Source organism: Amia ocellicauda, chromosome 21, assembly GCF_036373705.1.
Source record: "Amia ocellicauda isolate fAmiCal2 chromosome 21, fAmiCal2.hap1, whole genome shotgun sequence".
In the NCBI taxonomy this organism is placed as follows: domain Eukaryota; kingdom Metazoa; phylum Chordata; class Actinopteri; order Amiiformes; family Amiidae; genus Amia; species Amia ocellicauda.
In genome coordinates, this window is record NC_089870.1 from 10,443,484 (window position 1) to 10,469,094 (window position 25,611).

The following is a 25,611-nucleotide window of genomic DNA, read 5'->3' on the forward strand; positions in this document are numbered from 1 at the left end:
CAGAAATCAACAAACAACATGCATTCCCTTTTCAAATGGAGGTGTGGGGTGGGGAGGTATGCAAACACAATTGTCAAGCATTATTCAAAAACAAACACAGTCATGTATGTGCAGAAAAGGCGTTATTAATGCAACCAAAACTGAACTCTCACTACACTAACCAATGGCATTGTGCCAGAAGAGTGAGTGTCCAATCGTGTGTGTGTGGAGGCTGAGCCGGGCTAGACCGGCTCTGATAAACCGGTGCTCTCCCACTTCAGCGCCACTGCCGAGCTGGATGCGGTAGCAGCAGCAGCCAGTCAGAAGCTGTGCGCACAGCGGAGCGGCACCCTGCTTAACTTGTGGACAGCGACTCTATTTTCCTCCCCAAACCACCACCTATGGAAGAGATGGAAGAGGAATTGAAATGCCCTGTGTGCGGCTCGTTTTTTCGGGAGCCTATTATATTGCCCTGCTCCCACAATATCTGCCTGGCCTGTGCGCGGAACATCTTGGTGCAGACCCCCGATGCCGAGTCCCCGCAGAGCAGCCGGGCTTCGGGCTCAGGGGTCTCCGACTATGACTACCTGGATTTGGACAAAATGAGCCTGTACAGCGAGGCGGACAGCGGCTATGGCTCGTACGGGGGCTTCGCTAGTGCCCCGACCACCCCTTGCCAGAAATCCCCCAACGGGGTGCGGGTCTTCCCCCCTGCCGTCCCTCCCCCTCCTCCCCAACACCACCTGCTCCCACACCCCGGCTCCCTGCTGCCCATTCCCCGCAACTCCTGCATTACCTGCCCGCAATGCCACCGAAGCCTCATCCTGGACGACCGGGGGCTCCGCGGGTTCCCCAAGAACCGGGTGCTGGAAGGGGTGGTCGACCGGTACCAGCAGAGCAAAGCGGCGGCACTGAAATGCCAGCTGTGCGAGAAGAGCCCCAAAGAAGCCACCGTGATGTGCGAGCAGTGCGACGTCTTCTACTGCGACCCCTGCCGCCTGCGGTGCCACCCGCCCCGCGGTCCGCTGGCCAAGCACCGCCTGGTCCCTCCGGCGCAGGGCCGGGTGAGCCGCCGCCAGAGCCCGCGCAAAACCTCCACCTGCACCGAGCATGAGCTGGAGAACCACAGCATGTACTGCGTGCAGTGCAAGATGCCCGTGTGCTACCAGTGCCTGGAGGAGGGCAAGCACTCCACCCATGAGGTCAAGGCGCTGGGGGCCATGTGGAAACTGCACAAGGTGAGCTTTTCATTGACTTTGTACTAGTACTAATGTTAGCTAAGTGCGTTCATTCCCTGTATCTTGGAAGTATTGCATTGCATGAGTTCAGCTTCCCTCAGATAAACCAACCGCACAGGTCATTCAATAGGAGTGAGATGCTCGTTTGCATTAATTAAAAGGCACGTTTATTCTTTGTGGACATGCTTTAATGACCTGTTTGTGGATGTATTTTAAAATCAGTAAGGTACTGCTTAATTCTGACAACTGACGAATGTAATGTGCTGCTCCCAAGAATATGTTTAACTCAACGTTTTGAAACCAAATACATGTGCATAGTGGATGTGGACAATCATTTGAATGGTTCTGGCATGCTATTACAATATTACTATTAGTATATGGATAACAATCTCTACAGTGTCTGATGAGTGATCCCTCTCATCTTTGCCTGTCACAGTAGAGTAGAGGAGTCAAATTACACATCATTTTCCAAGAAAATATCTTCACCAACAGCAGCCTGTTGTGCATGATTGTTCAAGAATCAAGCCCAGCATACATTTTCAAGGATCACATATTTTGCCCTTCTTTGAGTTTAAAGATGTAAAGGCAAAAATGGCGTTGCTGTCTGCAAGACACCTGTTTCTGCTTTTTCCACCTAGTCAGTCATTCATTCACTGTGTTACAGCCAAAAGCCGCAGGGTCCGTGTGTGTGTTGCATGGTGATGAGCTGCCTGTGTAGCCAGGTGTGAGGAAAACTTTCTCTTTGGATTTGCCTGCATCAATGGTAAACATGCTATCCTTTTTTTTTGAAACTGTAGAAAGATTGTGTTATTGTAGTTCTTATATAAACTTTAGATAATAATAAACAAAATACTAATATATAGCCTATAGCCTAATATATGCCACTTACTCCAGGTGCTTTATCAGTACCACTCTGACCAGTCTCTTTTTATTGAAAGTGTTATCTGAAAGGAAGAAACTTTACAGCAACAAATGTTTCATAACAGGAAAATATTCAATTGTGTACAAGTTTGCAAAACCCAGGGAGTTCAATCTACTTTTATTGTTGGAGCTCTTGTTATTTGAATATGTAAGGGCATGGATGCACTGTATGTATTTGAACACACAAATACAGTGTTTTTTTTCCTATTTGAGATCACCTCTTTGTTATATGCCGAGGCTCTCATTTTCTCAGTTTTGCCTTTGTCTTGGGAGAGCCCCAGTATTGTTGAGCAGGACTGTCGGAGGGTCAGGTGCAGGGTGGTGAGAGTGGAGCAGATGTGTTGTGTGCACTGTTGTGTGCATTGGCAGCCGTGTTGGAAGATCAGCACTGAGAGCCGATGGGATCCTCGTAAACTTTCCCTTGAGTAAACACAGTTGCCACGGAGAGAGCAGAAGGATGGGGGGGCTTTGTCTGCTGGAGAAAAGCAGCAGTGGCAGAACAAAATGCTCCAGCAACCAATCCAGCTGGGCCAGGCAGCCTCCCCTAGCACAATGCAAACAGAGGTTTTAGGAGAATAGCAGGGGGAAGCAGGATTTTCTTAAATGAGTGCTGGCAGTCTTATTGCATTAGGATTGAAGTGAAAGTACTGAAAGTATCCTGATGATCGAAAGCAGCTAAATACAGACAGAGCTTCCACAAGTGTTTGTTTTCACCCAGGCCAGTGCAGATGAAATTCACAATTTAATTCTCATAGGGACTACAGAATCATTGAGTGACCCTTGGGCCTCATGAACGAACTACAGTAAGGCAACTCATCCCTCTCCAGCTACTTCCGCCACTGTCTCCATGTGTCTTTGAGACAATCGGGGGGGAAATGCCGAGGCTTTCTATAGTATTCCAGATGTGGAAGAGCACGTGTTATTCTCAAAGTCTCTTCTTGCAGCTGTGTGCGAATGGCAAACAGAGTGGGGACTGACATAGCCAGGGGACAGTCACTGACCCTCATCACACTCTTCACAGGGCCTTTATTTAGACTGTCAAAGCCACATGTGAGCTGAATAAAATCTAACATAACATAATATATAACATAAAAATAATTAGTGATTCAAATCAGCTGAAGTCAGCACAGGGTACATTATGTTGTATGCAGTACTGTACAGGTGGTTCTCCGTTGGGTTTCCTTGGCACCAGTTTTCCGTGTGCATTTTCTGGCTCTTTTTTTAACCTTTTTATTTTAGGACCGGTGTCTTTGAAAGCTCAGCAGATGGCTGCACTAAAGGGGGAGTGAGCAGGCAAGCAGCTCTCAAACTCACATTCTTGGGAGATGTATGCTGCCTGGTAACAGCCTCAGACCATTGTGCCACCACACGCACGCACACACACACACACTCAAACACACGCATACCAAGGACAGCCCCCAGCCCCTCTGGCCTCTGTGCCCTCAGCTGTAGGCTAATGAATAATACCTCACTGCCACTGCCACTTTCTCCTGCTGAGGCTAAAAGACTCTGTCTCTCTAGTTCAATACGCAGTTACTCAGGAGAAAATCAACACTGAAATAGGAGGGTGTGTCATTTAATTTAATTAGTTCTTAAAATAAACGGTCCTATGAAATTTAACTTGGCCCTACAGTTGAGAGTCATTTGTCCTGTTTTACAACATTTAAGTTATTTGGCTTATTAATATTTACAAACTGAGACCACCATTGGATTATCAGCTTGACCAACTATGAATGCAGTTTGAGATTGGCAGTAAAACGCAGTACTAACACAGTCGCCATTAATTCCTATTGTGTGTGAGTTTGTGCATCATACCCTTCCAAAGGCCGACTGCGCTTGACTGATTTTACTCGACCATTCACCGTATCGCACAGCCTGGATACAAGCAACAACCACTGGTCTGCAAACTGAGCGGAGGCTTTCACCAGATCAGCCCCATTGTTTTGCATGGATGTTATCCAGTTCAGTAAATATGTTCCTGCAGGTTTAAGTTGTAAAAAAACATTAAATGTGATGCTGCCACATCTCTTGCCACAAAAACCAGTAAAGACCAGCTGTGGTTAACTGTTAGCTGTAGTAGCACCTGGATTTCGAAAAGTGCCATTGCTGAACCACATCGAGTATCGCAAAATACACATTCATGAGAGCTTCTGAACTGTAATACCTGGCAGCAAACCTCTTGACACAATATGCGTAAACATATTTAAATACAAAGTTTATTCTGCTCAGCCCTCCAGTTAAAGAAAACAAAGCTGTGTAAAGCATATTTCTCTAAAGGCAGATTATTTGTGTGAACAGTGGCCTGGCAGTGGTAAACAGTATTTGCCCCCCTCCTCAGTTGTAGGCTTCGCTAAGCCCAGGGGTTTCCCTGGTCTGAAACACACGGTGAGGCTCAGAGGCACAGTAACCCTGCAGAGCCACAGATGCCAGAGTAATCACCCCCCACCCCGCCTTCTAATGCAGGGGATTATCTGCTCACAATCAGTGTTTTCCTTTTTAACTGGTCTTTAACGCATCTTCATCCAGTCTAATTCTACCTGAATGCCCTGAAGCCTGGCTTTGGGTTTTAATTATATTATAATGAGGCAATGTGCTACGATTGGGGCTATACTATAGTGGAATTTAATTAATAAATATGAAAGGGATGCTTTCCATAAATAATTAGAGGACACTTCTGATACATAATATGGTCTATGTTGAGTATGCTTGTGTGTCTCCAATATTTTCTTATATTCACGGAAAATTCAGGTCTAAGAGTAAATAATAGATATTTGTGAAATATACACATAATCATGAAGATGCTATAAAGTAATAGAGGACTGATCTGAACTAGATCTGCTTCTTAAAACAGCACCACAATTGTGTCAAATGAATAGCAACACACATTAATGGAAATATGTACTGTTTTTTTAAAGAGCCATGTTTTCTGAATGTAATATGACAGGTGAAATATTTGTTCATAGAATATATCTGCAGAAATATCAGATTGGATCAAGCAAGGAAGCTTGAAGGCAAAAAAATGACAGGAAATATTTATTTAGAAGGCAAATTGAAAAGCCAAGGAGGATGAGCTATAGAGGTGCCAGGCTTCCCATCTGTCACCAGAGTGAAGAAAGCAGAATGAGCACAGTTTCCCAAAAGGCCTCTAAACACAGCGTCCATGTGGTTCTGATACCACAGTGCGCAGAACGGAGAGTGAGGCAGTACAGAGATACTGGTTCGATAACCGTTGTTATCTCACATATTGGGTAATTATCTGCATTTCTGTGTTGTATGTTTCTTATTTATTTAATTGTAATCACATTAAGCTCAGGGGAAAATGCAAGCACACACCAGTGTGACCGGGGTCAGCGTTCTGGGTTTAATGGGGAAACTATTGAATACACGTCAAGATCCATCTTAATGGAAACCAATAGTGGCTGGTGATAAATTAGAAAGCGTCCCTTACAAGCCCTAATCTGAGAGTTTGCTTTACTGTTTCCTTTAGCTCAGCTATGTGAAGATGGGCTTTTGTTTTGCTTCACCAGTCTTCTACATACACAACTAATCAAGAATAAAAAACACTGACTGAACAGAATCAAATATTTACAATCTCTTGTAAATATAGCCAGTGCCCAGCCATCACATTTTAGCAATTCCTCTGTTAAAAAAATGGATCAGATCCCCTTTTCTTCATTACAGATGAAATATGCCTTTTAGACCAGGAGGATTTGTACCATTTAGCCAGTGGCAGCATCTCTTAATCCATCACATTTAAGTGTCTGTGGAGTGTGCGGTATGTGCCCTGTTCATTCCTCTTGTGGTTTGATTACCACACCTGATCAAAGGCCTGGTCTGCAGTCTGCTGGCCACAGGATGGTATTGGTCTTTTCATTGTGGTGGGAGCACAGAATACATAAATAAATATATTACCATGAAGTGAAAATATATCGGCATTTTCCATTAGGATGTGCAATGGCCTGTTAAAGTTTTCACAGCTTGTGTGTTAAGAGCCCCCATGCATATTTGAGGAGCACTTTAAGGTCTATTGTGTCTCATGTATTTTGCACAGTGAGTGGCTTCTGCATGCAAACTAGCTGTTTGGCGTCCATTCTGATCTGGTTTGGTTCCTATCATCACACCCTTTGCACTGCAAGGATATTACACCCTTCCAAATCCATCAGGTTTCCACAAGATGATCAACTGTGCTAAACAATTATGACCTTTGTCACTTGATTTATCACTTGATGGCAGGTATCACCCATGCTTAAACTTGTGCTACCAGATTCAATTATATGGCATATTAGTGTAACACATTACTTTTTATTCTTCAACTCCTATCTGCAGCAGCCAGATGCAATGATCAGGATTGTAATGTAGTCTCTGTTTTATATCTAAGGTATCATGCAATCCTCCTGTCTTGGGTGTTTTAGTTTAATTATGTACTTCATCCTTCTAACATGCATGCTTATTGCATCTGTCCCCATTGTTTAAATCTAGTTAAGGAAATAAAACATGTGCCTTAGTCAATAATAGACACACTTATAGATCTCTGTTCAACAATGCTCAAAGCACTCTGCATTAAATGCACCCTGCTTGGCTTTAAATGGAGATTCTCCAACATGAAAACCCAAATTAAATCAATCTCAATTCTGCCACGGCCCCCTCAGCGTCTTGTAGGTTTTCTCAGAGGAGGTGCAGACTGCTGCGGCGGATAATATTAAGAGACTCTTTAGGCTGGGCGGCTCTGTGGGCACTCCCGGTTCCATGGCAACGCGTTTTGAGTGAGGGGGGAGCGGAGTGGCAGTCTGGAATCGGTCCAGGGTTTCACTCCACTCCCACCGCATCTCTGTGCTGATTGCCGAGGGGCTGTTGTTAAATTGTGAGGGAGACGAGCAATTTCATGGTCAGTCCCTCACTGAACAGTTGGTTCCATGTTGGCCACCATTGGGTTTACATGGGCTTCCCCCATTCCAGTTCTTATAACATGTCGATTAGATTTTTCTGCTGCATTTTCCAAAACGAATTAGGAAAAAAGCACATCTGTTTGAACGTACTTTAACTATAAGCACTTAAAATCAAAATGGAAACCTGTGGCAAGCTTCCAGTTTGGTCTTACGATTGTCTGCTCGAGTGTCAGACTGTTTCTAATGACATTTTGCCCTTGCATTTCCGAGATGTAAGACTCGCCATATGTGTTTATTTCTTTACACTTCTACCAGCTGCTTTGTAGGACAATATTATGGAGATGTATAAAGTGCGAATTCTGCCTTCAAATAACAGCAGGCCATTGAGCAATTGTTTGCATAGAGACAATTAAGGTGTTGAATTATTACTGTAGATAACACAACATTGAACCCATCACTGTTGTGAGCATTGTGTGGTGTGGTGCCTAATATGAGACTTAATGTGAAGACTCAATCAATGCAAAAGCATAAATCCAAGCAAATTGAAATGAACCCTGCTGAACTCAAGCAGGTGCATTTGATTTTTGACTGTGTAGAAAATTTACATAAGCTCAAGTCATGTATTGCCCTCTACAGAGTTACAGTTTACAGCTGATAGCATCTGCTGAGGATACAAATCTGCTTAATAGATTTTATTGGACCACAATGCACAAATACTAGCTACACTTCTACTTGATCATGTCTGAACATATTCTCTGACATGGGCACCACTGTGGCTTCTCAGCCCCAGGTTCCTTTAGAAAACATTTGCTTTATTGAATAGAGCAATCCATCTTTCTTTAAATGCCACTATGTTACATGAACACAGGGTAGTACTGCAATCAAAACTCAGTTCCCAAGCTGTGTACACATAATACAATAAAATAATATGATATGATGGCTCAGTGGTTGCTTTGTGTCACACAGAGATGTAAGAAGTATTCTCTGGACCTGCACATGTGTGGCTAAAAGAGTCCAAGCTCAGGGCCACGCAGTTGTAAGTTGCTAATGCAGCCTCCAGTACATTTGGTACATTTGTGTATACAGTCAGCCTTGTCCTTGACATAAATTAATGTTTCTGCACAATAATTCACAATGCACCTGACAGACAAGCAGATGAACTCTCTGCATGAAAAATTGTCACACATTAAAATGTTGAGGACTTAACTTCCCCATGCTACAACTGCCGTGAAGAAATGACAGCCATGCCATCGCTGTGATATCCCATCTCAGAACAGCACTGGGCTGTTTAAAGATCGCTCTGTCTGCCACGCTCTGCTAACCCTAATGGCCAAGTCTTGTGTAGCGTTTAGATGGTGAGCGAGCACTGTGGAAAGCAGGCTTAAAATCCACGAGGCATGCAGCAGTACAGGGAGAAAAGGCCCATCCATTTCTTATCAAACACATGAAGATATCTAAAATGGTTACTGGAGAGGGGGCTTTAATACAAAAAACGAGAAAGGGAAAGAAGTGATCATGAGTTGTATGATGTTCGCCCCAAAGCCTTTATGTAAAGAGATTAAACTCTTAGATGTTAATGAGAGCAGAAACCCTGGGCGGCTCAGAGCTTCCACGTACTCCTCCCTGTCTCTCTCTCACAAAAGCTGGAGGAAGCAGAAAAAAACTGTCTGACTTCGGACGCTATACTTCAGAGTGATCTTATTTTGGAATTAGAGATTATTACAAGTAGGAAGATGAAACCTGATAGAGGAATTAATCGTGAGCTGAAGCTTTGGGAAAAGTGCCTGCTCTTTGATTGGCCTGCACGGTCTCTCTGTGCTTTCCTTATTGAGCAATTACCTCAGCATTTCCTCATCCACCACCCCTCTGCATCCTCAACTTTAGTTTCTGTTGGGCGGATGTAATGGGTCCATTTGCTAAAGCAGATGATATGTGTCATGAAATCAGAGCCTGGGAGCAAATAAAGAGTTTGGTTTCCAGGGGATGGAATGAAAGGAAATGCTATTTCCCCTAGAGCTAAACTGTTCTGCCTAAGGTAATGCAGTCTTCAGAGTTTTTAATCAGATTTCAAGATCAATTAGCTAAGAGAAGAGCAGTGATGGGATCTGACAGCTATGCTCTGATGTGAACAGCAAGAACCACTCACAAGATCATATAACATGCACCTTTCTCATTCTTCCACTGGATATGCTCCTGTATGATTACTGAACTTACAGTGTAGTCATTGTTTTTATATTTTGTTTTGTGTCTTTGGATGTATGAACCAACCAATAACTGTTGACATTTTCCAATCTGGTTTTAGTTTGTGCTGTGAGACACAAAACCATGTTCAGGACTGAAAAGATGATAGCAGCCTGTGAGTGGTCTGGATGGTACTTTGTTTGCCCTGTAACTCATTTCTTCATGAAGTCTTTTTTAAGAAGAAATACAAGTGTGATAGGAGTGTCTTTTCCACTTACCAACTGGCTGTACCTGGATGTCCTAACCTCTAATGGCATTCTCTCTAAAACGATGAAATGAGGGCAAGTGTAGTGTGTAGCATGGTGCCACATGTTCCTCTTTCAGTTCTGGTTGCTGATATAAATGATGTTAAGTGAAGAAGGCAGCCGAACTGATTGCATGGGGAGAATTGACAGGAAGCAAAGCCAGTGCAGATGCTCGAGGCTGTGCGTTGGCATGATATGCTTAATCATTGTCTTCATGGATGTCGCAGGGCATTTTGTTAACTGCGCTTCTTAAACTGTACTTAAATAATGACTCCTTTCCTATCAGTGGTCTTTACAAGGCTCAATCCCTTTTTCCCCCCTGCTCAGGCAGTGTGATCCCTGTCTCGTTCACACCCTCCTCCCCGCCTTTCTCCGGCTGACTCAATCCCCCATATTTCTCCATGCTCTGATGGACACACACCAGGGGCCCACCTCAGGGAGTGTGCATGCAGTCCTCGGAGATCCACACTGTGCTTTCATTGCGTCTGTCGTTTATTGAGGTTTTCCACGTGCCAGTTGTCTGTTCAATCATTTGTAATAAATTATTGATGGGGGGGAGAAAACAACAAATTAATTATGAATAAACCAATGGCAAGAGCAAATGCTTTGGTCTAATTTAAATGCATACCGATCAGAGAGAGCATCTTTTTTCTGATCCAGATTGTTAAAACTATGGGATGATTTTGAAAGAGGTAAAAAAAGCATATTTTTCAGAAAATATGTTTTTAGAGAGTAACGTGTCTAACAGTAGACCTTGACTTCAAAAAAGGGTTTCCAAACTCCAGTCTATGTAAGAAAAAGCTTAGGTTGGACAAACCACTTTTTATTATTTCAGCTCTTTTACCATGTCGTATGAATTCAACATTGCTAGGCATTGTTTCTGCTTAAATAGATAATGCCATGTTGTGAAGGAAAGAACACTACTTGAAACACGAAGTCGGGCATGTGCATATTCTGAGTTACGAAGCTATGAGCAAGCTGTTTGCAGAGTCATTTTTCTCTAAACGAGTTGGTTAGTAAGATATGAGTCACATAACAAACCCAATACACACATTAAGACAGTAAATCTAATATAAATATAATAGGAAACAGATACATGAACCAGCACAGGAGTGGATAAGAATAATCTTGCCCTACAAGTTATAAAATGTATCTCTCGTGCAACAGGATTTTATTTTCATTTTCGTTTGATATTGTTTCACAGGAAATAAAAAAGAAACCTCAACTGCAAGTAAAAGACTGAGGACGAGAATATTGATATTAGATAATAACTAACAGGCATGCCGCATGGTGAGTGATTGAGTTTGTTTACCACAATAGCGGGAAAAGACATCTTCAGCATTCAGTCCACACGTTTCCCAGCCAGCAGTGTACGCCTCTGGGGTAGCACAGTGTTTTTTTGTGAAGACAAGCTGTGATTCAGTGATTTAATCACATACTGGGCTGCCTGGTATAGAAGTGGAGAAAGCAGAGACAGGTTTGCTCTTAGACTGCCCTCTGTATGTGCTTACAAGTAGACGCTCTCTGGTGACCTTCAGTGAAATTCTTGGGATGAAATAGTAGAGGCATAGTTTCTGTGATTTGGAAGAAGAATGTGATTGTCCCAATGAATGAGAAAGGGGCTACTTCTGGCAAAGGTGGAGGTTCATGGGTGTAGATGGACCAGGAGAGGGAGAGAGTCAAGGTATTTTCTTCTAAATGAGAACAAAGATAAAATGAGAGAACTAGGAAGGGAATGGGTTAGGCTTTTGATTTTATTTATTTGTATTATTTCTGACTAAATTTAACTTGATTTGCTATTTTACCTTGTATGTTTAACAAACATGTTTTTTTAACAGAACACACACTATCTCAGCATAAGCTATTTTAAAAATCTGATAGGTGTTCCCTAGTCAATCAAAGTATACACATTTTATAACGGTCCAATGAGTACGAGTATTGACCAGGGAACAAAAAGCTGGCAACAAAGAGGTCAGTGTTCTACCGATCCATGGCAGGAACACACGCTATAATGATCAGCTCAGTTTTTCCTGGTTAAATTCACTTAAAAGCTTTGTGTAGAAAGTTCAGTAAATTGAATTAAGCCTCCCAATAGGTAGGTAAAGTGTCAGTTGTACTGATTTAAAGGCATGGAAGAGCATACCTACTTCAAATCAATAGAGGGATTTCTCACATGAGTAATTGTGGTAAAGACAAGGTAACAGCAGAATACAACGTCAGGAGTCTTGTAGACCCTGTAACCCCCACATCACATCACAAGAAAAGGAACAGAACTTTTAAAATAGGTATGAATGGGGTCTCAGTCATAACCAAGTTGAAATGAAAAGCATGCTCAGAAAAGTGTGTTGAATATGGATTTGTAAATTAAATCTGCTTCCTGTATTCTGCATTATATGACAAGATAAGGCATCTAATGTAAAGCACAGCCCATATATCTTCTCTTATTGGGGACAAGTTGCTTTTCCTTTGAGAGCCGAACTCAGATCAACCGCTTTGTATATCTGCCCTACTAATCCATGATGATAGTTGAGAAACCTTTAGAAACTCATTTAACAGCTCTTGGTGCCTGCTTTGGGTTTGAGAAAGATATAACTCCCTGCCCCATAATAATCGTAATAAGATATTTGCTTTTAGTGGCTGACATTCTGTACATTGAGTATCAATTACTGAGACCTCTTCTTCAAGCAGGCTAGACTTAGTTTCAATGGATTTCTCAGCCTCGTGCTAATTTTAATGTTTCTGTTACTGACGTGTGATTGTGTTAGTGGAAAGCTTTGTATCAGCTCATCTCAGAGGCACGTGACGTGACATACCGCATGCATCACAGGCAGAAGTACAAACCAGCAAACTCTACTTAGGCCTATTTATTTTTCAGTTTTAAAGATTATCTTCTTCTTCCCTGGCTTCTCCCCTCCACGTTCATTCCCCCTGATTCAGTGAGCGGTGGTTGTTGGTAACGCTGCTGACTGAAACCGGGGGAGGACAGGAGTGAGGGGGAGAGAGATGGCGAGGCAGGCAGTAAGAGCAGACACTTTGTGGGCAATGGGGGTGTGAGAGGAAGGTGTTAAAAGGGAGGAAGGACAGGCCTGCGAGTGTCAGAGCCGTGATTAACATTAGCAGAGATCCTCTACGGTTAGTGGGCCGGAGATAACGGATGCTGTAACCCAGGCAACAGCTCTCTCTCTCTCCCACTCCCTCCCCCTGAGTGGGCTTTAGCACGTCATACACTCCCAGGACAATCGCAAGCTCCTCCTGCCTACAGAGAATCTCCTGCGTGATTGATTCCATTCAGAACTCTCCCCGAGGGATTTGAAAAGGAAAATGACCACAAAAATTGAAATGCTTGTCCTTATATAGCAAGACCTGACTTTGATTAAAAAAACAATGCAGACTAGTGACGAACCTTAATAAGCATACGAAAAGTAAATTCTATGCTGAAGATTAGATATTAGATATATTTCCACATATCACTACTGTTGACTCTACAGTCATAGCCACTTCCTGTAGACTTTATTGGTAAAGTTGACTGTTTTCTTTTGAGAGCCGGTCCTTTCATCTTTTGGCTGTTACCAAGGTCACACAATAATGTGGTGGCTCAGAGGTGGCTTTATTTCAGTGTTTCATCACTGGATGAGCTTGACCACCTTGGCATCTGTAAAGGTATTGAAATCTGCTGTGATCTATCATTTAATAAATGTATCTCTGTCTATTAGATATTGCATGATACTTCATTTTGATTTCATTTAATCCTCACCTTCAGTTAAGCCTTAGATAGTATCCTAGCCCTCTTGATTTTCCTCCAACATCTCAGAGCTGTTTATACTGTGATGCAGCATACTGATACTGATAAGATGAGGCTGATATGGGTGCCTACATGGGTTCTTGGCCATGTTACACTGTGGTGGCACTAAGGTCATTTTCCAGGCTGTTAAGCTGATGCTTTTCTTTCTGCTTCATTCTTCCAAATGATAATAAATTTCCTCCTGCGTTGTGTCCAACCCAGTGAACCGAGATCGCTTCCGACAGCTTGACATGGCCAGTGTTAATCTTTCCGTCCCATGGATCATCTTTAACATTTATTCACACAGCCCCGTAACCTCACAGCCCCTTTGTCAAAGCAGAGGATCTGAGTTGAATCACACAGTCACTCAACATACACTTTTGGCTTTTTTTCCATTGCGCTGTCATTTTAACATTTTTTTGTTTGTTTTTGTTGGGGGGGGTGGGGGTTTATATCTTAGAGATTCTCTGTGCATTACAGTTTAATGCAGTACAAGTGCAGGACAACTCTATAACCAAGCATTAAAATGTTGTCAGTGAGCTTTTTTTGATCCAAGTATGGGGTCGTATGTAGAGCGATCACAGCGTGTACAGTAACAGAAGTGTGTCAGCCGAGGAGAGGAGGGGGTTCTATCAATGGAGGGAATACTGCAGTTGAAAAAGTCTTGCAAATTGTGCTCGTGTCCGCGTGCTATAAAGTTATAAAGTGCCAGTTACGTTGAAAAATAATAATCAAATGATTAGAGACCACCACTTCATCCCGAATCGGTACCGAATGAGCAGAGCGGTTAAAACACATTCCGCTTTAAAGAAATGCTCTCCAACTTTGCAAGTACCACAGACTCATACTACATAGTTTTTCAAAGGAAAAGCAGAAATAGCCAAGCACTGAGCAGGAACTACATATAGCACTGATATCTTTCAAGACAAGACAATATTTGAATATGGATTTTGCAGAGTATCATACTACAGTAACATAATGCAAGGTAAAAGCTAGTTTAGTGTGTTTGTTGTTACTGTTGTTGTGAGTGTTCTTCCTGTGGCTGATGTGTTAGCCCAGCAGTGTGCAGTAAAGGATCGATGTCATGGTCTATGCGTCTCTCCCACAGGGCCAGCTGTCTCAGGCTCTCAACATTCTGTCAGACAGAGCCAAGGAGGCCAAGGAGTTTCTGGTGCAGCTGAGGAACATGGTCCAGCACATCCAGGTACTGTCCATGAGCTCTCCTACCCACCCTCCACACTGTCGTCTGACACCTCACCCAATCACAGCAGCTCTGGGACTTTTCTTTTAATCTCAAATAGCTTCAGCGGTATTCTTCCTGTCAGCAAGCGCACAACTCCGGATATTAAAAACTAAATCCAAAACACTTAGAGAGCTACTGTAGATCTTGTTAGGAGACTTCTTGGCAACTTGACAGATTAGTAAACCGAGTAAGAAAAATAAATACCTAAGATTTTCCTATTTCTATTATTTTCTTACTGGATGCCTGTTTGGAATTGAACATACATTACTATACATAGCATCTGAGAGTTAGGAAAATGTGTTCTTCCATAATTATTATAATTGAATTGGAGCTGATGAGGTCTTAATTAAGTTAAACCGAGTTATGTATTTCCCCACAACTTCATCTAGCTGATTGAGATAAACTGAAAGGCTCTAAAAGATGTTGTTTTCATCATTGTGAGATTTTCCTAGCCTTGGGCTCCTGTATGTAAAGAACCATCACATTTCCTAAAACAAACTGTCTGGAAGCACTGTCAGCACTTTCTATTGTATTTGTCCTCAGTGACTGCACCTTAATATAGCCTATACAGAGTACAGGGCATTCAACTTCTCCGATATGTTGATGTCATTCCGTGAGAGAGCATCGTCAGCTCTCTGTCACCTCTCTGTCATCTCTCTGCTGTGTTTACTTGACATTTCCAGAGAAAAGAACGTGAATCACAAGGATTCATCATGCTAGGTTTTCTGCTCGAAAGCTGCGTTTATAGTCTTTGAAGCAGACTTCAGTGCAAGCAGTCCAATAAGTGTAGCAGAAAACCCCAAATGCCATAGCAGAAATCTGCCAGGTGTAGAGATCCATATTCTTTTTAATTGGGCTCTTGTCCAAGCTAGATGTCATCAGTCTAGTACATAGCTGTAGGTACCTACATGTTTGCTGGGCAATGAAGTGCCTCCTTCTCTAAAAATGTAAACGACTGATAGCTGCTGTTAAGAAAAACAAACTTTGTCCTTTTAGAACTTAAACATGATATATGTGTTGCATTTCATTGATAAGTTTGGTTTGAAATCATACATAACCCACATCCAAAAGCGAAGTACCATTTCATAAGACTAGGATCATAACAGGAACAATATATATATATATATATATATATATATATATATATATATATAGCATCATCACCATCAGCCTATATTAATCAACTGCTGGATGAAGGCCTCCCCAGGATGTTTCCTCTTGCTTTGATCTATAGATTCTCTTTTCCATGTCACACCTGCAAAGTGTATGATTTCATCTTCCCAGATATATATGTGTAGACTGATATATACCTAGTATTCAGTTTTTGTTCTGCTTTTCATGTATGGGTTCCTAATAACAAACTTTTCCTCATCTGTGAATAGGTTAGAGGATTTGGTCCTTTACAGTTGCCAGGTTAACTATCCGAAACTAGCTGATTGTAATTGACATCCTTCCCAGCAGGCCCAGGCACATGGGTCGCTTTTCCTTGGTAATTAATATGCCATCCAGTGGACCGTGCTCAGCTGTGGGATGGATTCGTGCAGCAAGCCGGCCAAGCCCGGAGTCCATGGCAGTGCTTTATAAGCACAATGCTTGTAGACAGTGATCTACACTTCAGCAGAGGGGCCTGTGACTCGCTTTCCTCCGAGTGAACGCGTGGAGATGTGTATGCGCTCACAGCAGTCAGGGTGCAGATCTCCACGTGTGACTGTGTTGCCATGGTGTTCTTGTCGTGCAGCCCGCTGATGCCCCGGGGAGGCCCCTAGTGACGTCAGGTTGGGGAACATTGCAGGTGAGGCCCTTGAGGGAGTGGGGGGGGAGTCTAGGGCCACACTCACCGCACTTCTTACTGTACACTCACGCCACAGAGTTTCTCATTCTCTGCATGGCACTGACTCTCACAGACAGTCACACGGCTCCGACCCATCCTGCCTCACTTCAACATGTTTTCTCTTCACTTTGTTTTAATGCAGGTGTGTTTTCTTATGTTATTATGCTGATATCAAACAAAAGCATAAATACCAGTACAAAAATATAATAGGAGTCTGGGTGGCGCAATTACTTTGAGCCCGGTGCCAGGTTTGAACCCTGCCTGGTAATCACAACCCATCTGGCCAGTATAGTGAGGCTAGCTCCTTCCCCACTGACGAGGACACCTGTATCCTCTCCTTCCCAAGTGGGATGACAATGATGGGGGATGATGATGATATGATACGAGATCTATTAAGTAGACACAGCTGGGCAACACAGAATAATGTAATCTCCAAGATGTTTTGATTCATTAAGCTTTAATTAATAAACTTGTAAGTAGGCTTGTTTTCAGTGAATCTCCTAATTTAAATTGTGTCACCACTCTTTGTCTATTTCATCATTTCATACTCGGATTTTACTACATTTCTGAAAATGTCAAAGTTGTTTAACTAGTAAAATAGAGGGGTATTTATAGTGTCATTAAGACTGGAAATATAACCACAGCACTCACAGGGCAAGGTTTTAATTGGTTTCTGTTGTGATTCCTCAGGGCTTTCGTCAAAACAAGGTGTCTTGCCCACCTTTACAGGTTAGTCTGCTGTTAGACCTCTGTATTAGCTCATAACTGCGTCCTGTGTCAGTCCCTATCTGTAGTTCATATTTTTAGGGTGCGTCCAGTCTTCTACATTTAGGAAATCCCATTCCCTCTGTAGCCATCCAAGTAGTTTTGTTTCCTTTTTCTTTTGTGTCTGTGCAAATCTGAAAGCAGATATTGCTATGGGAAAAGGCCAGGGTATCTCACATTGGAGGGGAGGGGGGGGTGGATGATTGCAGCAAGGTAAGATGTCCTGTTATCATCTCGTCTGGTGCGGGGTCAGTGGGTGTGGAATTCCCATGATGTTTCTTGTCCAGCGGTTATTAACAAGTAATAAGGTTTTGAAAGTGTGCAAGAGGTCAGTTATTTCCTGACCACTGTTTTTACTTTTCACTAATTGCCACTTACAAAGCTTTTAAAGTATATCTGTTGGTGAATGTATGAATGGAGAATGTGGTGGCTTCCATTTGGAGATATAAGACAGCCTTAAGCAGTCCCTCCCACTCTCCTGGTGACCTTGGCATGTCTTCTCATCGGGGTGGGAGTTGGCCTTTAGTCCAACACACAGCTCTGATGCAAGTCAATGGGCTGCCCTTGAGAAGCGCTGCTCTAGATGCAGCGATGGCGGTCCACTCCCTTGTTGTGGCCCACAGTGTTGTGCTCAGGGCAACTGGCACGGCGTGGTGTAGTCACAGCTTGTGTCTCCACAGGAGAACGGGGTGGAGTTTGAGGCCTGCCTGGTGGCACAGTGTGATGCACTCATCGACGCCCTGAACAGGAGGAAAGCGCAGCTCCTCTCCCGGGTGAACAAGGAGCACGAGCACAAGCTGAAGGTGAGTGGCCCCGAAACAACAGCTGTCAGTCATATGTGGGGATGGACGGGCAGTGGCGGGAATTGTATAAGTGCAGCTGATGAACTGTTAATGTATTTACACCACTCCCAGCACATCTTCTCATAGTCCCTCTTTGAATATAATAGGAAATAGGTTATTGCCTGAGTGTAATCCCTTTACTGAGTCTGTTCAGGCTGTTTCTGTATTGGTATTAATTACTTGTCTTTCCTATTATGTCATTAAGGAATAGTTTACTGCTTATGTACAAGAATAACAGTAAAATGCAATATGCTTATTAAGTACGGACATGCTTATTCTTGATAACCACCACTATTTTTAATTTAAGAAAAATATTGTGTAGGTGCCATCAATACATTTGTTTTAAGCCATTAAATATAGGTAAAAACCCTTGGCCTTACTGCAATTCAAAGACCTTTGGAAATGTGGGTTCCCTAGTGAGCTTGCTAACTGAACCATGAAGGCATTGAGATGGGCAGACATTTATTTTGAGGCTTTTCAATCTAGATAAGTTCATTTCAGGTATTATGATGTCATTTGCTGTTTGCTATTCCATTTATTTAACTATATTTTCAGAGTGTGAAGCCACAGAGACTATTCTGAATGCCATTAATGCATTGAGCTGCTTACACAAGATATATACATCACAATACAGTCTGAAGGCCTCTAGGCTCTTCATTTAGTCTTTTTTTTCCACTAGCTGAATTAAGAATTAAAAAAAAAACACGGAGAAAGAACACTACATCAGTGGCATTTTGCTTCTAATTTCACGGTTTACCGGACACTAGAATTAAAGTTTCACACAACTTGGTGTAAGAAAATGCTGAAGCCATTCCCGGTCCCCAGAGGAGATACATGCAGCAGCAGTGAGTGATGGTTGGCTAGAAAACCACTAAAAAGCAAAATAATGGGTTTGGGTGAGCATACGCCTTTGAGAAGGTCTTCATGCCATTAATATCATTTATTTATTCTCCTTCGCTGCCCAGGAGCTTTCAACACACAGTTATCTAAATTAAATAGAAGACAAATGGACAAGGATCCATACATTCTGAGGCATCCCTACCAACAATGACTATCACATCAGGATATCAAATTGTCATGCCTGTGATGAATTTTCAGATATTCAAATGTGTATATCTATATATAACCTGAACCGATCTCACTGACTCCAGCTGGGAACGAAAGTGCGGCATCACCACAGAATATCAGGCTAATGTGACTCACGGGTCCAGGGTTTTTTGATCAATAATGTGGCTTTTCCAATAAAGACCGCAGAGCAAAATTTATTTATTCAGGCAGGCCTTGAGCACACCTGTTCCTGGTTAGGGGTCAGCTGACTGTGGGAGGAGGTCAACTAACTGCCAGGGCTTTTGAGGGCTGTAGTCATTATCCCTGGTGATGTAGGCCGAGCAGCAAGAAAATGAAGCATATGGCAGGTACATAGCAGTCATCTATAACCCGGCCCCACGCTGTGTTACAATATGGAGATGCTATGTTTTATTATAAGGTCATCCCTAACCTGCTATAAATGAGTGTGACTGCATTAGGCCAATGCACTCAAAATGCTAATGTTTGTGTAAAACATTGGTGTATATGAGATAATTATTTGTAAGCCATTGTCAATTTTTGAAATTATCGTTCCAAGGAATTAGAAACTTCTTCCTCGGCTTTCTAGGCTGCTGATGGCATAACAAGGCAGTTGTCAGTTATTTACGGTTTTTAATTGAATTTAACTGGTTCTCTTTTCATGAACATCCAGACATCCAGAGTGCCTTTTAGACTTTTAGTCAGAGAATGTAAATGTTCAAAACATTTGTATTTCTCTTGCACGGCGTGATGTTGATTTCTCTCTCAATCTGGCAAGATTATTTATGCATTTGCGTAAAGGAAACACTGACTTTGTAACCTAATGCTTTGTCATAGGGAAACACCTGTTAACTGTGCCCTTATAAAAAAATAAATCTGAAAGGCCAGCTTTCACACTTTGTTCTTTCCAAACAGCTTACAATTTTTTGGTATCTCTCTACTATCTTTTTGATCCTTATAATTAAAAAAATATATTCACATTACTTTTGAAGGGAAAGATGGCAGCGACACTGCCATTTCAAAAGGGCACGGCACATAAATGACTTCTCCGTCTTTAATTAGAAAATATTTTTATCTTCAGATTTCTTCAGAGTTCTCGACACTGTTTCAACTTCTGTCCTAAGAATTCCCTGCAGGGTTCATTAAAGCTCTCATCTGTACTTCAAAAACTCAAAAACAGACATTCACAAGAAAAAGGGCACATACCCCAGGCACATGCACACAATCCGCTAATTGGAATCTAATTGAAACAACTTTCAGCCCAGCAACGTTGCACTTGAGCTATGATAGGTCACATTTGACAGGCTATGGTAGGTGACAATTCTGTAGCACTCTGAATCACCTGAGAGGGTCAGGCACATTGTTTCATACTGTAACATGCATGGCCTTGGAAGTGGGTCCAAGGAGTACATAGCTGCTGATTACCACCTTGCCTGCAGGTCTAGACTTATTGATGAGGCTGCAGCATGCACAGCAGGGGGGTTTGGTTCCTGGCGCTGATTGCACTCTACAGTTACAGTATGAAATTGGTAGTTTTTGTAGGAGAATCACCAAGATTTCTTTATTTCCCCCCACGACTGCTGGGGATACATGCTTTCAAAGGCAGCAGGAGTCTCATCAAGGAGAAAGAGCTGTCCATTATGGTATCTGCTAAAAACAGCTGGTCAGGGAGGTTTTCATATTTACCATTACCATCCATTTGATTCTGCTTAAACATGATGAGGAGTCAATTGACTTTGTAACACCACATCATTGTAGGAGTTTCTGATAGGTGGTGGTATCAGGTGGTCCTGGTTGGTTAGCTTTTCATCTCTATAAAATGTGACGGATAATGTTGAATTCTTCCATTTTGATAGAATACAAACCAGATGGTGTCTGTTTAGGTTTGGTGGCCCTCAGCAGAATGGACCCTTCCTCCATTTTGATTAGATAAGTGACATTAGGAGACTGTCTCCATGGAAACCAGTAATGTAGCAAGCTGGCACATTTGAATTGTGGAGTCCCTCAATATCGATGAATCAGTTAGTTTGTAAATGGGTATTTTAATCACTGTGAGGCAGATTGTGTTTTAATGGGGATCTTCATTATCTCTGAGGCCTGCCCATATTTTAATAGGAAATGTGAGGCAGAGTAATTTTTCAATGGGACCTTCAGGATTCCCAGGTGGTTTGCCCTGTAGTGTGCACAGGTGGTGTGTCTGTGATGCTACTCACTCACTGTTTCTCCTGCGCTGGGTTTCAGAAGGGCTTCCTCTGCATTCAGCCTTCTGCTTAACTTTGCCCAGTCTACAGCTCCCCTCCTCCTTCCCCTGACACACATTGCAGAGCACAGCAGCTGCATTACAATAAGCTTTCACCAGCGAACCACAGAAGGTGTGCGGGGATGCCTTATTAAAAACACAATGGCGTGCGTTGAAGAGCATTAAACACAGACTGCGGGCCACAGACTGATCCACCCTGACAGCTCCACTCCGCGATGAGGGTGGAAGCTTTGTAGTTCAGCAGCACGGGCACGTTTTCGTGTTTGTTAGGCTGGAGACTGACGTTTTCTCCGTCAGTGTGTGTAATATGCGAGCAGGAGACATTCCTACAGTGCTGCAGGCACAACGCACCAATTCATATGCATTTGAACTTACATGAGGTCACCATTGCAAGTCCTGCGTGATTGCAGCTTTCACACACAACTCAGGTGTTTTTAATACCCGGAGCTATTATGCTAGAAGGATATTAAACTTAATTAATTTAATAGAGTATAGTTAATGTTATTCAGTTTTGCAGTGTTGTAATCTGTATTACATCCCATAATGTGTCGATATGACACCCTGTCTCACATTTGGTGCACCCTGGTGCAATGTGTATTGCCATCGTCAGCAGGGATGGTGGGTCTTATCTGTTTAAAAAATGGCAGTCAGTTTTCTACGGCTGAGAGAAGTCCTGTATCTCAGAGAAATAATGAACTCTCCCCTGAATGCAAGGACATGATTGTTACAGAACATGCCGCAGTTGACCATGCTTAACAGACGGGTCTACTGGAATGGGGCCATGCTGGTGACTTTACCTCTTTTGTTTTTGTGGAAAATATCCAGCTCTCTGAAGGCATTAATGAAAGAGTCACCTTCCCAGTGTGGGGTACCCCAATTAAAGAGACCCTAGAGTCTACCATAAAAATGGACCATTCTGCACAAGAAAACTATCCTGTTCTCATTTTCAGAGGAACAGGAGGTGAGAACGTCTATCCCTTGTTTCCTGCTCAGTGATGCGGTTGTCGGGTGAATCATCGTTACTACAGCAGAATCTGAAATCAGAATTCGAAGCAAGGTGCTCTCATTGTCTCAGTGTTAGTGATGCCAGCTGTAACAGGCTTTTCCATGGGGGAAGAGTGACACGATTCTGTCAGGGCAGAAGAGAACGCAAAAGATTGTGGAACAGGTTTAGCACCAGGAAGTATAGTATGCTTTGTTCAGGAAGGAGTGAGAAGCCAGGCTGGAGATAGACTGGAGGACGGGCTCGTGCAGCACCGTGCGGGGCTGTGCTGCAGGCCTCCCTGGCTCCCTGCTGCATTGCCATGTTGTTATTGTCTGGCCACGGCCCTTGGATGCTCAGAAAACATTACAAGCAGGAGGTTTTTCTTCATTGACTTTCCTGATATTTCTCCCATTGTCACTTTCAACCTTTCTTCTTAATTTTTTCTCTCTCTCTTTCTCCCCCTTTCTCTCTCAGCTTTTGGTTTTTCTCTATCGTAGATTCTCTGCACAACCCCCCCCTCACACACTATTTTTTTTTTTTTTGTCTCTTTCTCTAAGCCTCCAGTGTTATTGTCATTCTAGTAGCCTAGCAAATTACAGAAATGCCAAAAACAATCTGTGCAGGCATGAATACAATCAAAAACACAGAATCATACCAATATTTACAATTAAAACTGTTCAAAGATAGGAGTTACTCAACTAATCTGGTACTTCTTTGCAAGGTTTGTGACTCTTCATGAGTCAATGTTGTTCAACAGCAGTCCGGGTCTGTCTTGGAATCAGGTGATTAATACTCTGAGCTAATTGCTTCTCCCTTTGCAAACCTCACTATTTATAGATACTGTGCTGTCTAAAGCCATGCTTCAGCTATAGTGTACAGTATATGAAATCCAGCTTCCTGAGGTTTCTTCATACCTGCAGAGAGTGAAATTATGCCTCTGCCTCAGTCCACAATCCCTGCTTTGTGCAAGGAATATTGAGTTCCAGTTTAATTACTTTCTCTGGCAGGCAGCGTCTGTACCAGCTGGCACGGCACCCACAGATTTTAAAAGTGTAGTGTGTTGCAGTGAGCGCAAATCCTCTATGCTGCTGCGCTAAACTGACCACAAAAAATTGGTCTGGTAAGAGATTTACAAATATTGCAGGACTGAAAAGGTTGTCCAATATAGATATTAATGGTTATTCGACCAAACATTATAAAAATCATATCTTATGCCCAAAATGATGATCCTCCTTGTGCCTAGTTGCCTGCGATACAATCTGCCCTCCCCTTTGAGAAGACGCTGCTCCCAGTTGCCTGCAGTGGGGGACAGCTCACCAGTTTTTGTGTAACAGTTCCAGACTAACAGTGTTATGTCCATTGTTATGTCCATCATGTCTGGGATCCCACTCCCTCATTTCTTTTAAGTCCATGGGACCATGTGTGGACCCAGTGTCGTTTGTGTTTCAAGGACAGGAGGCTCTCTATGTGTTAATTGCTTACAAGTACACTTAACTGTACCCAGTGGACTGTGATTCTCTTTAGGATTTTTAATTGACCAAATATATATGTCACATACATATGTCTTTGCTTTACATTCTACCCAGATTTACTGTCAACAATGTTTCATTAAATTATAATATCGCAAGGATTTTTTTCATTTTTCATTACATCCCAATCAGTGTAGAAAGTTATTTTAATTCCACTCACAGCAGCTTTTTTTTTTTGTTCTCGTTTGACTTTTCACGAGATTTGCAATCAAAATTAATTGAATCTTGACTCAGGCTGACTTTTGAATGCTAGGAGCTGGATCGTTGTTGCGGGGTGAGTGTGGGACTGTGTGTCTGCGCTGGGTTGTTAATATGCAGCAGAGAGCAGCATTGCCTCTCTGGAGTACAGCCAAGCTACTGTGGGGGAGGGGGCATGACACAGCACAGTCAACCAGACTGGGGCAAAACAGCTTTAGGTGGAAGTAGACAGTGCAAATATGAATATACACCTAGTATGGAGGTAAGGTACACAAGCTATTGAAAGAACATACAATTAATATATGAAGATTCATTTTAACAGATTTTAAATTAAATTAAATAAAAAAAATAAGCAAGTGAAAATTAAAATATTTAGTAGTAGTAGTGGTGGTGTTAGTGGTACAGTACTCATAAAGATTACTAAGTGAAACACATCTCTTGTATTCTTATCCTGAAAGAATGGATTTTCTTTAATTGTAGAACTAGGACAGCCTTTATAGATCCTGCAGTTCAGTGTGTGCGTGTGTGTGTGGAATATTAGCTCTGTAAGCAGTCTCTCAGTGCAGGCCATTTGCCGGGGAAAATCAACAACAAGGACAATGCGCAGTGCTGGAGCCAGGCCAAAGGGCACCGTGGGCGCTGAGAATGTGAGTGACTGATGAGCCACACAGTCCCATACGGCCCGAGCGCGTCCAGCACTGCGCAGCCCTGCGAGAGGGGACAACAGCAACAACCTCAACCCCAATAACGTGACCGAACGGGACAGGGTGTGGGAGGGAGACAAAGGTCTGTGAAACTTAGTCCTTATGTCTGAAAATATCTCCGAAAATAAATCTCAACTTTGCCTGCGGTTGCTTAGCAGTGTGTTCAGCATCACTAGTTATTGTTGAACTGTGGCGGTTCAATAGTATCGGGCTAAGGTAAAACATGATCTATGAAGAGGTCACGCGTCTGTCTGAGAGGCCGACACCGGGGGTTTTGCCAGGCATGGTCTCATCCTCCCTCCCTGCCCTCTCCCAGGTGGTGCGTGACCAGATCGCTCACTGCACGGTCAAGCTGCGGCAGACCACTGGCCTGATGGAGTACTGCCTGGAGGTCATCAAGGAGAACGACCCCAGCGGCTTCCTGCAGGTCAGCACCACACACAACTCCAGAGCCATCAGATGGTTTACCTGTGTTGTATTAATCTGTCCAACTCTCCCAATGTTTCTTTATTGTGTAGCTTCATTCATTATTTGCAAAACATTTCTACAGTGTCAAAACTGGCAAAAATAAATATATCAGTGTGAGGTGAGATTGCAGCAACAAGAATGGAGACTGTTGGACAGGTGGGGTTTTGCTCATTGACAGACCATGATCCTCTGCTCCCCAGATCTCAGATGCTCTGATCCGGAGAGTGCACATGACGGAGAGCCAGTGGGGGAAGGGCACTCTGACCCCCAGGATGACCAGCGACTTCGACCTGACTCTGGACAGCGGGCCTCTCCTGCAGACCATCCACCAGCTGGACTTTGTGCAAATGAAAGGTAGGGCAGAGAGCAGAGTCTGAATGGAGCATGCCTGGTTCACTGTCTTCTCTTCCTGTTTCTGTGTCTATGCATG

The 25,611-nt window shown here is 42.9% G+C and overlaps 1 protein-coding gene across 7 annotated transcripts in view; it reads left to right on the forward strand.

Annotated features, from left to right (window-relative positions):
- Positions 1 to 252: 252 nt before the first annotated feature.
- trim9 (tripartite motif containing 9) overlaps positions 253 to 25,611 on the forward strand; it is a 38,212-nt gene continuing 12,853 nt past the window's right edge. For 4 of the 7 annotated variants that reach the window (XM_066694473.1, XM_066694475.1, XM_066694474.1 and 1 more), the window contains exons 1-5: positions 253 to 1,217; positions 14,400 to 14,495; positions 17,811 to 17,933; positions 25,030 to 25,140; positions 25,382 to 25,535. In XM_066694473.1, the coding sequence (XP_066550570.1) occupies positions 381 to 1,217; positions 14,400 to 14,495; positions 17,811 to 17,933; positions 25,030 to 25,140; positions 25,382 to 25,535 (1,321 nt within the window). In that variant the 5' untranslated portion in view covers positions 253 to 380. Of the gene's footprint in view, positions 1,218 to 14,399; positions 14,496 to 16,272; positions 16,327 to 17,810; positions 17,934 to 25,029; positions 25,141 to 25,381; positions 25,536 to 25,611 lie in introns of all 7 variants that reach the window. The other 3 variants (XM_066694470.1, XM_066694472.1, XM_066694471.1) reach the window with 1 other exon arrangement.